The following is a 14131-nucleotide window of genomic DNA, read 5'->3' as shown; positions in this document are numbered from 1 at the left end:
AGTGAAACACTGGCACAGATTATCAGCCTTGAGAAATTCATATTGGTTGACCTCCAATAAAGAATGAGTGCAATACCCTCTGAGGAATGACAGCAAGCAACGCACAGTTCAGCAACAACTTTCCTGCACAGTTCTTCCAAAAATGCCAATTTCCACCGGCTGCACAAGAGCCTCACAATCACAGAAAATACTCTTGTTTCTTGAGCTGGGGGGAAGGGTTTGGGGTATTTATAGTTACTTCTAACCAAGTCATTTGTGGTTCCGAAAATGAGAAATGTACGGCAGACACATGAGGATTTTGAGAACCTATCTCTTTCTTGTGTATTAAGCTCTGGGTGGCCCTCATTGAATACACCCCCCCACACACACCCCCCGAAAAAACCCAGCAGAGATGCTGAGCCCCCCAACATAAAAGAAAAAAAAAGAATTTATGACAATCTGTAATGGGCATGGGGTGGGGGGGAGGTCATAGGTCAACAAACAATTGGTCCTTCTCTTTTGCAGGTTGTTTCCTGGTAACATCCTGATTAAGCTGGCAGCTTGAATTATATCCATGACATTCTGTAGTGCACAATCCATCTGCGCTAAGTCCTCTTCAATGCAGCTGAAGTAGCATGGGCAAAAGCGCTGCCTTTTTTTCCCTCCAGCGTGGGCCTTGAAATAGTCATCATCTTTCTCTCCACTTTATTTGTCAGTGCTCTTCAAAAAGAGACCTTTAAAGAAAAAAAAGTGACTGTGTTGCATGCATTGTGGCCATGGTTTGGGTCTACAGCCGCATGTTTTTTTGCTGGCGCATTTTGCTGGCGAGTTCGGTTCAAGGGCGCGAGTCCATCCACCCCCAAACCATCCCCTACCCCCCAAAAAAATGCCATCTCAGAAACAAACATCGACACAAGATAATAGAAACTCCATCATGCAATGCCATCATGCAACGTCAGTCGCATTACCGCAAGTTAAATTTACACGCCTCACGCATTCTTTCAGTGAACCCCACTGACATCTGCACATTTGACAGACCTCCTGGTATCAATGTCCGTCTCTCAGCTGCTGATACACAAACATGTCATTAGTGACCAGTGCTGCTGATATCAAGCTATAATGACAATAACAAAAAGCAAGGATTGTTGGTTATAGGGTGATTACATTTCCAAACAAACAGAAAATAGTATTAGTTGGAATGTGCAAAGGGGAATTGCCCGTGATAACATTTGTTGACTCTAGACAAATACATTTTGCAGCAGTGAAGGGGCCAGTTGTGAAGTAGCTCTTCGTCGTGATGACAGGCAAGAGGCTAGGAAGGATAAAAGCTAACAGTCCCAGGTGCTCACTGTCAGCTCAAAGATTATAAGCATTTTCCTCTTTTTTTTTTTACTGAATTGTGGCTTACAGTAGCTGATAATGATACAGAGAGTACAGAGATATCCCAAAACCATCATAACACATTCAGCAGGATTGGCATTTGACAGGAAATCACTCTAGCACAGCGAGCTACCGTATGTGACACACTTCTCTTCCTGCATTCAATGCACACATGCACTTCACAAATCAAAATCAACAAACAGGACTGAACAACTACATTTGTCTGCTTGCCCAAGGGCAAGCAAAACCAGTTGTTGGAATGTGAAACTGGTCAGGCACTTGCCCGGTTAGGACAGTGACATTGCAGGGCTAATTCAGAATTCAGTTTGTTTAAGCTTTGTGTTTGAGAGTCAAAGCTCGAGCAGAAGCAAGAAAGTTTCTGGGGCAGGGGATCTCATTGGTTACAGAGACCACTGGCCAGTCATAAAATCGGAATGTTAATAGCATCAGAGACAGTAGCTAACACTGCTTAGCATTCCCCTAAGAATGTGGACTTGTAGTATTAGCTTCTCTGGTACAGCAGACTCTAGACCAATATGTCATGAAAGTGCAGCGTCACTGATGTAGTAGCATACATAGCATAAACAACGGCACCTCATGTTAGTTCATATGACAACTTATCAATTTTTAAGGATGAGGCTAAACTAATGAAGCATAGCAAATTGGCATGAAGTGCAAGCAATGTTAATGCATTTCATGTCATTTCCTTCCAGGTAAGTCAATTACAGTAATATTTGTCGCTACCTTTATTGACTCACTCCATTAACTGAGTTAATGTTAACGAAACATTAAAATGAAAATATGTTAATCTTGATATCTAGCTACTTAGCTCACAGTAACATTAGCTAGTAACATTAACAAGCAATTTCTGTTTTAACTTGTCCAGGGATTATGGATGAAAATGAGCCTACACGTAAATGTGCCTGATTGCAAAAACGTCTAAAAAGCCGAAACTTGACAATGAAGCCATTATGTAAAATACTATCAGAACCATTGGGATTGATGAACAATATTACAAAAATAAGTCCCAGGTTGAAAAAAAACAGACCTTCAATGTCCACACACTTTGTATTGCTTCCAGACGGCTGACATTTTGGGAAAGAGATAGCAGCACGGCCAATGCAGCTAGCAAATGGACACGCCAATGCAGCTGGCACATTTCCTACATCATAAAACCAGAATACAGATCGGCCAAAATAAAAATAAACCTGCCGGTCACCGATCGAGTGTTATGGAGCAAAAACGGGTCCTATCCACAGCCAATCGATCAGAGCATCCCCAATTCGCAGTTTCTTTGCTTGTGCGTACATCCATCTTGGTGATGTAGGCGTTTTTCACAACATCATGGACAGCTAGTTATCCATGACTACAACTTAATTCTGCCATTTCCTATATTAAACAGTAATTTGGGTATGACTACAACTTAATTCTGCCATTTCCTATATTAAACAGTAATTTGACTACAACTTAATTCTGCAATTTTCTATATTCAAGTTATTTTGGTAATTCTGGGGAAAAATAGCTCATTTTCAATCATGACCTCTCAAATCTTTCAGACATTTGACACCCATAACATAACCTTGGTGTATTGACCATTGGTGTACTTTTGATGGAAAAAACATAAACACACACACGCACACACACACACACACCTTTAAAAAAATAGTCCATTTTCACTCTACTTTTGGCTTACCTACCTCTATTTTTTAGACCTACAGCTTGACAACTGTAAATGGTAAAAGCAATATCTTGGTCTTATTGTAATCACAAAGACTTTCTCTACAACATGGGTGATGGCCATTACTTAGCCTACATGAATCAGATTAAGATTCATGTCTATAAATATGTTATGTACCTTGTGCCACCTTTCATTTGCCCACTTTCAAGTCAGCAAATGTAGCTTGCGCTACATAAACCGTACACACAATTTAGTCAGCAAATGTGTTCAACACCTGGGTCAAAGGATCACATAGGTTTTAAATGTTGCCGATTACCGAACGTTTGTCAACGTTCATTTGAAATCCCACAATGTAACAAGGTTTCATTATGGCGTCCCTTAACATCAATAGTCTGAGTTATGGGCTTACATGTCAGAAAAAAAACCTGGATTCGGGGGCAGTTATTGAAAGGGGCTGAGAAAGGGGGTTGGGGGGGGGGGGGGGGGAGTGTTCAGCGCCGCCTCGCTTCCACCACTCCGGTTCGCGCCGCGAGGAGGTACAATGGAATAAGCGACTGAATCTCCCGGCCTCGCTGCTGGCCACCCCCAACCTCCCCTCAGCGCCCCCCCTCCTCACCCACCCACCCACCCACCCACCCGGAGCTGAATGGAGGGAGCGATATAAACGCTAACCTTGACCTCGCTCCACAGAGCGGCGTACAGTGAAGCCGCGGCGGCGCGGGGCCGGGGCCGGATTGGCGAGGCTTTACTTCAAAGCCCCGGGGCCTCCACACACAGCGCCGCGGCGACAATGAGGAGCTCAGCGCTCTCCCCCAGAAGAGTCGCGTAAAGGTCACATTTTCACATTTAGGCCGCTTGCTGTAACGTAAAGAAAATAATTACAACCATCTAAAAATAAGCGTCTCTCGATAGTTAATTTAATAGTTTACGTTAAAAATATCAACGCAGCCCTTAAATACTGTTGATTTTGTGGACTCAGAGGGCAGTGGTAGCACTGAATAGTTTCATAAATGCACTTTTGTTTCGAGTTGAAAGGTACTCTCACCCCACGAGTGATAATTATATTGTTCTAAAAGAACTAAAAGAAAAGAAGAAAAAAACAAATATATATATCCAACTCCTGCTAAATCATTTCCAATTGGACAACAAATGCCAACTGAAAGATAATAACAAAAACACAGTGACATTATAAATAAATTTAATTAGGGGAAAAAATTCTTGTGAATATTTAATCTAATTTTAATGCCATTTCATAAAAATGAGCCCATCAGCATATTTTCTTTGATCTTCCACTTCATGATTAACCATCCAACTGGTGAATAAACACACTAACATTTGCCAGGTAGGCTAAGCATATAATTTCCAAACAGCAATCTTTTTAATTACAGTAAATAAATAAATAAATAAATAAATAAATAAATAAATGAACTTGCAAAAACATCTGAAAACTGTTCCTATGCAATAAAGATCTTTTCCCACATGGAAAAAACAGTCAAAAACATGGCCGCCTCCGGTCTCTAGCTTTAATCCAAGCGTGGATCGTCTGTGCCAAATCACTCATGACCTGTAGCTCATTCAAGCAAGAGATGAGAAGCTCACAGGAGAAGAAGCACAATTTTTAAAAACAGTTAAAAAATAACCCCAAAAAAATTCAATACATAACATTTTTAACGAAAACTTACTTAACCGAACCATATGCCAAAAAAACATCAGTGCGACTACTTATTTCAGCCAGTAGTTACGACGCCACTGTGTTCCGAACGGCATGTAACTTTGGGTCCAGCTGTTTGCACTGTCCACGTCCCCCGCACTGTACGCCCTCTCGGCTCAAGCCTAGGTCCCCTCTGCGCCAGCACAGTCAGATATTAGCCCCTTCCTGCAAGGTACTGTGCTGGATCCGGCGGTGAACGGAATAACAAACTGCCACGCCCCCCCTCCCTACATCCCCAGCCCGCACCGCCACCTTGTTAGGAGCGGCCAGCTGCGGATCTCGTGTTTGGACTGACGCCTGTAGGTCCCCAGCGTGCCTATCACCGAGGGACACTAACAGGCCTGGCCAGTTCACTGCTACGGCTCTGTCGCTCAGACACATCGGCTGACCTCATTACCAGTTTCTCTGTATAGGACACAGCGCTAAAAATAAAACAACAAATAAAAATAAGCAAGTAAATAGAAACATATGTTTGCACAGTGGGGTTTGATTATTATTATTAGTAGTGATAGTAGTTGTATTATTGTTATTATTATTATTATTATTCTTATGTCTAGGAGTCAGGTCCCGGGACATTATTATTGTTGACTGGTGGAGGCTCTTGTAGCAGGTGACATACTATGCAAGGCCATCGAGCAAAGGTCATGTAGGGGCAGATCATAAAACCTGCAAGTATTAACACATGGGTACAAGACAAGACATCAGTGAGGAAGCACAAAGCTCACAAATGGCAGCAAGATCAAATTAAATAATGGCAATCAAGTGCTTATATCCTCTTTCACACCTAATTACAATGATCTTCATTCCTGGTTCTGGCAGGCAGTAGGGTCTGTTGATTTTTGTTTTCTCCTTAATATCAGCAACCAGTTCGGACCCAAGAAACCAGGTGAGGTCAGATAACAGTGTAATCAACTGCTTTCTTTGATTAATTAAGTGCCGAGTATCAACAAAATCCAGCAGCAACCCATTGCAGCCTGCCAGGAATGAATATCACTGCCTAATGCCTTTTTACCAGATCGTCTACAAAACCCCTCCTCGTAGACTGATGACCTCACTGAGTGATGGCTTTTACTGGGTATACAGAGGACAAAGTAACATATCCAGTTCAATTGATCTCCTAAGAAACGTAGGCAGGAAGTGTAAGATGTTTCAATCTTCCCTGATTTATCAGGATACATCATTGTCATTCAAGCATGCTACAGCTTACTGATACTCCTTGCTTCTTGTATGGCTACCAAATAAAAGGTTTGCACGCATAAACTCATTTGTGGTGGCACTGCGTTTCAATGCTGAAGTTGCATAGCACACCCAATGCAGGGTTTGTCTGTAAGGCTCCCGATGAATTATTCAGCCATAATAAATAGTAAAGCTATTTCATCATCTTCAAATATGGAATAGTGAATCAGATTATTAAGCCTACACCAGAACAGTCTTTTCAAACTGGAAGGGTACAAACAACAGCATGCATCTCCAGGTATTTATTTTCACTCTGCTGTCCATCCGTCCATTGAGCTACTTGGCCAACACTACAGGCACTACAGGTTGCTAGTCAATCACGTGTCTGTCTGGTGGCACCACCATGGTCAGAATTCAATTCCAGACCAAGGAGCACATCACTGCTACAAAGACATGTGCTTCAGCAGGACACCAACCCAGGAGGCCCAGAACAAATGAAATCTAACATTTGTAGGGAAGAAATCGCCAAACAGACAAATCAAACACCTCTGGGCAGCATTCAAAAGAAATGTAAGAAGCTAAGAAGTTATGTAAGAAGCACTTAGCCTTTCACCATTGCATTGACTATCCTATAAAAATAGGAATTTGCTTTATAACCTCGAGAAGCAAGTTTATAAAGGGTGCTTGACGGTCAGTTAATACATTTTATAATTCACTTTACCAAACACGCTCAATACTCACATCGGCGCGGTCGCTTTTGATGTTGATTTCGTTTTGCCACGCCAAGATTCTCTTCCGACCTGAGACTCTTCAGTGACCTGCGACTCCCGACGCGCGTCGGCGGCGCGGTAGCCGGCAGCCACAAGCTCGTCGCTTCCATCGGCGGCGCCCTCGGGCCTGCTGGTCTTTAAGCTGCGAGCGCTCGGGAGGGCCGTGCCCTTGCGAAGCCCACCCGGGTCCTTGCCCTCGCTCAGAGAGGGAGGAAGGTCACTCCCCGAGCTGAGGGTGAGGTCCACGCTCCTTTCAGTGCTCCGACTCGGGAGGCTCTCGCTGTCTGAAACGCAAACCGCGCAAAGTTATTGCAGACTGCAGAAAAACACACGGAACCTAGCAAGCAGCAAAAAGTTCCTTCAGGGCTATTCCAAATAGTCAAAGCTTCCCTGACAACACGTACGACCCCCAGACTATCTGATTGACTAATGAAGACATTTTTTAAGGGAATAAAACCCTGTCTTAGAATCGAAACACAAACCTAGAGCATCTTGCCGTTTTTCTCCAGACCCAAATTCAGGGGAGCACGCCCGAGAGGTACTTTCGTCACCACCCTCCGCGACTCCATCGTTCGAGAGACCCCCCGGAAGGCTTTCTGCAGGCGGCGTCCTGGCCCCCTCGTGACCGACACCGACCGGGGGCGGTGCCTCTTGCTCCGACGCCGTCAAGGCCGCGCGAGGTGAAAGCTGCCCGGGGTTTACGTGCGGCCCGGGGGCCAGCGACGCGATGTCGAGCGAGGAGGGTGCCCTCGCCACCGTCCCCGCGTCTCCGCCGCTCGCATCTCGGCGAGCGGGGACATCGCCGACAGCTGAGGAGTCGGCGGACGAACGCGGGGGACCGCCGGTGCCCTTCCTCGAAAGTCTCGGGTTTTTCGACGTGCCGCTTTCCGACAGCTCCGGACGACGGGCCAGCCCATCGTGCTCTACACTCCACTGCTGGACAGAAGCTTCCCTTCCCTCAGCCTCCACAGGCAGACAGCTGGAAGTATGGTGACTCATGAAGATGGCGGCAGGTTGGTAGAGACCCTTAGCGAGATGTGGAGAGTGGTCACTGGCCGTGGATCCTTGTAACGCCTTTCCCTGCATTTCAATCTGCTGAGGTGGGGAAAAACAAAAAACTGGTGTGACATTCTCCATAAAAATGAGCAGAATTAGAAAGTTAATAATGTTCTAAATGGGAGGAATACCAGAGTATTTGTCTTGTATTCGGGTTTCAGCAATAGTTCTAGTATGCATAAAATCAGCAAATACACCACAATTCCAAGCCACTAACGTTACTCTGTCACAGATTAATACAATTGAATGAGAAAGGTTACTATGACTACAGGCAATGCTATAATGTCCTATTAGAATATAACTGGAGTCATTTATATAATAATAGTTAGGCAAAAAGTAAAAAAAAGAAAAACTGTCAAACAGTCAAGGACATCCTTCACTATAGGCAATGGCATATTTTGTTAATACTAGCTTTATCAGACATGCTTTCTCCATACCTAATAATATTCCCTTAGTGCTTTAGCTTACAAATAGTTTGCCTATTCTCCCACACACAAGCTAAGTATCTGCTGGAATTCAACACTCACAACACAGGTTATAGTGATTCTCATAAAAAAATTCAGCTCTACAGTGTTTGAAAGTGTCACTTTTTCTGTTAAAGGACATCTACAGTTTTATGTGGGTCAAGGTTGGATTTCATTTTTTTTAAACCACCTTTCAGAAGAATGTTACAAGATCAATGTTTTAACTTTTAATCTTATTAACAATCCTTTACGTAAGTTCTGATTTATGTCTGCTATGGCACCGAGGGGGAGAGAAAAAAACGTAAAAAAAACCTTCCACCAAACATAATAACAAAAAGCAGGGCTTCTGTTTCTTTTCTGATAAGAGTCTTAAATACCAAACAGTTAGCTGCTTAATAACATTCACTGTAAACCATGCAGTCTGCCCACCAGATCCACAAAGTAGGTAAAAAAAAAAAAAGAGGAAAAGTTAATTTCTTGGCTGAGTGATTCCATCGGTGGCTGCGGGGCAATGTAGAAAGTGTTTCACTAAAGTAGCAATTGATTCTTCTATCAATCTGTGGCACGCGCGTGCTCTTCCAAGGAATGTATTAAATATGAAAATCATATCCCGTTATCATCTGTTTCCAGCTTTCAGCCCGGTAAGCTTTCCTTAATGAATGCTGCAGCCTTGGGGACATGCACACTGCCAGCAATGGGCTGTATGCATAATGGAGTGATGGTACCGGTTTGCTCATTACAATATCTGCAAGCTGAGGGGGGTTTTTGCTCGTAGTCACAAGTGACTGCTCTAGACAGCATGCTCCAAGTTATTATGAGATGTCTTCGACATTTCATCTAAAAGAGCTTTAGCTGCTTTAAGTGAAGGAATAAGCAGCTATGGGCTTGAACTACATCATTTACACAGATGCAACAGTCGGGATTAGACACCTGCATTATTACAGATACACGCTAAATGTATACCTTTTTTGGGGGGGGAAGGGGGCGCACTGAAGATAGCTCTGCAGTGCATTAACTTCGAATTTTTTTTGTTGTTTACCATAAGCTGAGAAAAATGCAGAGAGCAAAAGAGTGAAGACATATTGTTGTTCTTTGTTTTCGTGTCCAAATTATCGTAACAAAATAACCAATGACATGCATTTATGGGCGGCAAGCTAATGTGACAGTGATGGAAAATATTCTTCCCACAGAATTTAAATGTCGTGACATTGCACATCATGCCCCCTCAACCCCCAAAAATAAATAAATAAATAAATAAATAAATAAATACACATTTTTGTGTTCTCAGGGTTAAAACAAGCCTATACATGGTGACCAAAATGCTTTCTGCTGCAGGAGACTCCTACACTTTTAAAAGGGAAATACACCCCTTTAATGTTCAAAGACGATCACACAGCAATTAGGCCACACGAGTGGTCTTCTAAGTACAATAGATTACGTGCATTGTTTAAAAACGCCTCATGTGCTTAATAGCAGTTCCTGGATTCAAAATGGAAAACATCAGAGAGGGAAGTGGTTAAGTACAGCTTGCTTGCACGACAAAGTGATTTTTACTTTCTTTGACAGTGATATAATGAGACACTTGGAATTAAGCGAAGAAAAAAAAAAAACTAAGGAGGGCAGTATGGCAGGCAATGCAATTGCAGGGCAGCTTCTGCATGAACATTCAGTGACTCCAGGTCACGGTCTCTGTGATACCTGTTCCGGCACTGTACAATTCTTCCTTCCGGTACTTCAGCTCGAATATCCCAGTTCATTTTCATATTGAATATTTGCCACTTTTGAACATTCACAGCAGAACTAAGATAAATGAAACAAAGCAGTAATATGATTGCGTACATTTACTCATTTTACTCTACTTGATATTCCAGACGATGTTAATCATCATCTCGACTGCCTAGGACAGGTATTAAAAAATTGGAAACATCTACTATTAAGATACAGAAAAGGGCCTTGTTTTCTTTTTCTAAAATTCTGTTTTGCATATTTTCATAAAACAAGGATGATAGAGGGGCAAGGACTTTTTCCAACAGACACTTTTTAAAAATTAATCCTGGACATTTCTTCAAAATTTTAAGCTAATAAAAATGTCAGAAGCATGTTAGCACTGTCCTTGATAAATGCTATGGTGTGTTACAGTTAATCCCAATGACAATGGAAAAAGCCAACCAGCGACAAAGAGACAAAGAAAAAAGATCACCATAAAAAAAACATTATAAATACCAAACGTGCGATATTCACCGTGGTCATATACGAGGCATCATGAGTATTCCCCACTGAGTTGCCTACACATCGACTGCCAGCCCTTTTAATCAATTATCAGAGTAGCCAGACTGGCTGTCCTAATCCCAGCTCCAATTAAACAGTGTAATGGCACAGTTAAAATCAGTGGGATTAACTCCAACACGCCACGCCATTTATCGAGGACAGTACTAACGAGCGAAATTAAGCGCTGAATTCATTAGTATTGCAAAATGTTATTTATTTTCACTGTTTCATCAGCAAATAACAGCTACATTCTTATTAGGAGTACGAGTACGTTTGTTTAAACAGGAACAGGCTAAATTATGTTTTTATTTTTCATTGGAGGAATGTATTCAGCCTCAACGAGATATTGGTTGTACAGTCTTTTTTTTTATAACCATGACCATTTACCTTGAATCTACAAATAAATTATATACATATAGCATAAATAAAACACATTTCATTTAGTTACTGCTAATGTGGTGAAAAAATTAAAAACTTTCAACTTTAATTTCAAATGTATGTTGCAACACAGGAATATAGGCAGTATTGTAATCTTTTTCTCAGGGGAGTTCTGTAAAATGCTATGCAATAAAAATATAGAATATCTAAATAGAGTGACAATGGAAAAAGCCAGCAACAAGCTAACAGACAAAGAAAAAAATCTTAATCCATGTGGCACTTCAATTTATATGTATTGGCCAATTAATTTGGTAGGGCATAATTAACTGACTCCATAAATTAGATATAAAGATTTTGAGCACTGTTATTCAGTACTGAGGGATAAGCTGACTCCATAATGGCATATGATAAGCTCACCATTGTTCTTTCTGTTTTCCCACCATGTAAAATTGCTATGTTTTTCTGTTGCTACACAGAAAAAGAAAGCCAATTCTCTGAGTTAATAGCATTTTGATTTCTTTTTTTTTTTTTAATATGGATCAGGAAACATCATTATGACCTCTACAATGTAATAATTAGCTTATCCTTACATACCGGTCGAACCTGTGCAGTTATTTGAAGTGGCAACTGTTAAAAAATTCTAAACTGAAGAACAGTGAGGTAAGAATATGTTGAATCCATTATCATTATATTTATAGTAAAAAGATGAGGCTACTAGGCCTATATCACACACCAGATTTTTGTAAAAAATTTGTCTCAAGCATGACTATCTTCATTGATGTCAAAGACAAATTAATAAAAGAGCATGATAAGCACTGAGATTCTTCCTACTTAATTAGCATTTGGGTTAATTATTGGGTAAAAACCATACAAAGCATTACACTCCAATCCTTCAAGCATGTGAAAATGCCATCTGTACTCCTTCATCTAGAATTTCTTTGATATCACGTTTTTATAAGCAGTCATTTATGTTAAACATATACACAGCATATCAACGTCCAAAAAAACATTATGAAAAGAAGTTATTTTGCCGGAAAGCTCCTAAAATTCATTCCTGAGCTGCACGGCACACACACCTTCACCCATGAATACCGCATTCATTGCTGGGTCACCGTATTTCTTACAAAAGGTTACTGAACAGCTTGCATGGCAACAGCCGCTTGACAGAAAATTGATTTTCGAGCACGGACTTTCCCTGGGTGGCTGAGTAGCACGTCGTTCCGGGGAAGAGGAAGGGAAAAAAAGAAAGAACAAAAAAAAAACATTGAGAGGAATGTCTTGTCGCGTCAGCGTAAACAGAGTTTGGTAGGAGGGCTACGAAGGCACCACAGAGGGTCGTGTTTTTACGACCCCCGCGAACGCGCCGGGATGCAGCGAGGAGCGGCTCCAGAGTCCGCGGCCATTCACGCGGCGGCCTTTATTGCGCCAGAAGCGCTGAGCCGCTCCGATATCTCTGCGGCCAGCTGCCAGTGCCGCCCTCCTCTTCCCTTTACCCACAACCGCAACCTGCGCTCTTGAGGTTGGATAAGTGCCTTCTACTCTGATTTTGAAGTTTAAAACAATGAAATCGAGGTAAGAGGGCAAAGGACTATGTCAAGCCGCGTGCACTGCAAATCACTCTGGCTAAGAGCATCTGCTAAATAAATGAATGTAAAATACAGCAATGCACATGCATGCACAGCTTATGATCACATGCAGTTAATTGTATAGGCCTTTATGTCATTTAACTATGAAATATATACTACTTCTTATCAGCTTTTAATCTAAGAATCTTTGTTTCAGCAAACAACACAGAATCAATCCTAATTGCCCTGAGAATGTGGATGAATGCGCTTAACACTGGCTGAAATGTAACCCAATGTTGACACATTAACACATTACCTTTTTCTGACGCAGCGCACTGTGGTTAGAACACAATGCCTTCATGTTAAATTCTATGATCTCCATATTTCTTAGGAGCTCAAGGTTTCTTGCTTTAGCCCGGTTTTCTCTTTCGCATATCTGCTTCAGATAACACCGCAGTTTGGTATTCTTCATCTCGGAACTGAAAGCCAAAAAAAAAAAAAAAACTTTGAAAGATGCATTCTTTCATTTAAAGGGGTTGATCTACTGTACCGTACACTGAGCCCGTATTAATTCCAAAGATTACTGGTGCCATCAGATCAGCATGTTGTTCATAATGCAGTAATACAAAACATCTGCAAACAAAACCTGCAAAAAAAGTTAATAGTTTCACAAACGTTTTGATAATAAAAAATGTGCCGCATTTGAATCTGCAAGGTGCAAACGGTTTCACTGACCTGTCACATTTGTGGAAAATCATTCACTTACCTGGCAAAACATCTATGAAAGTTTGTTTGTTTACACCACAAATTAAAAGAAACCAACATGCCCATCACATTTAAAACAAAGGTTTTAGAGCACTTGTGGCAAGTACCATCATATCAACATTTAATGAGATGCAAACAGGATTTCTGAAAGTTACTTCCCTAATTGTTTTAATAGAAAAGTTCCTAAGGTCAAGTGTTATTGAAACAACACGTACACTTTGTGCACAGACAGTGGTACAAAAACAGAATTCCTGAACCTGAATATTTATCATAATAGTTCTTCTTTTTCTGGCTTAATCTTACAATTTCAGAGTAGTTTATTAATATTTACGTCTAAACAATACTAGATATCTATAAACCTGACATGTGACAACCTTAATTTTTGCAGGTAGGTTAATTATTTAATCTGAATGGCTACAAACTGTGATATCAATACCATTACAAAAGTGACAACAACGGAAAGTACTTTTGAGTTCAGACAGTATTTTAGAATAATAGTATTTTGTCCATTATAAATAATATTCTGAACGTGCAATAAGATAACGTCTTAGAATTGTTCACTCTTTTCCGTTATTTAAAAATATATATTATTATTATGTTCATGTTTCGAAATAATTTAAATGAGTCATGTAATCTAGAATAAGGGAACTGGTTTATTAGCAATTAGCATTTCATACAAGAACTGAAAGCACACTTACCCTTGCTTGCCAGACGTGCAGATGGCTAACAGTTCTCTTTCCAACTGAAATCTTCTCTTTTCACTATGAACAGTAACATATAGATGACTCAGAAAAAAACTCGATAACTTTTGATTCGTTAATTTATGCTAGATAGTTACTAGACATCGGTTCATCGTACCCACATCGGATTGAATCTGGCAAACGCTACAAGTAACCAGGCGAATGCTAGTTAGCGGGTTTCTGTGCAACATTCCTGAGCTA

General features: G+C 41.1%; 1 protein-coding gene across 3 annotated transcripts in view; it reads right to left on the bottom strand.

Annotated features, from left to right (window-relative positions):
• kiz (kizuna centrosomal protein) overlaps positions 1 to 14131 on the bottom strand; it is a 46403-nt gene that overhangs the window by 30914 nt on the left and 1358 nt on the right. For 2 of the 3 annotated variants that reach the window (XM_064331439.1, XM_064331458.1), the window contains exons 2-5: positions 13889 to 13951; positions 12742 to 12904; positions 7177 to 7789; positions 6666 to 6978 (exon numbers count right to left, since the gene is read on the bottom strand). In XM_064331439.1, coding sequence (XP_064187509.1) covers positions 6666 to 6978; positions 7177 to 7789; positions 12742 to 12904; positions 13889 to 13951 — 1152 coding nt within the window. The remainder of the gene's footprint in view (positions 1 to 6665; positions 6979 to 7176; positions 7790 to 12741; positions 12905 to 13888; positions 13952 to 14131) is intronic. The other variant, XM_064331449.1, reaches the window with a different exon arrangement.

The sequence above is a fragment of the Anguilla rostrata genome, chromosome 1 (assembly GCF_018555375.3).
Source record: "Anguilla rostrata isolate EN2019 chromosome 1, ASM1855537v3, whole genome shotgun sequence".
In the NCBI taxonomy this organism is placed as follows: domain Eukaryota; kingdom Metazoa; phylum Chordata; class Actinopteri; order Anguilliformes; family Anguillidae; genus Anguilla; species Anguilla rostrata.
Note: the sequence above shows the minus strand (reverse complement) of the source record. Positions and strands in the feature narration are given on the sequence as shown.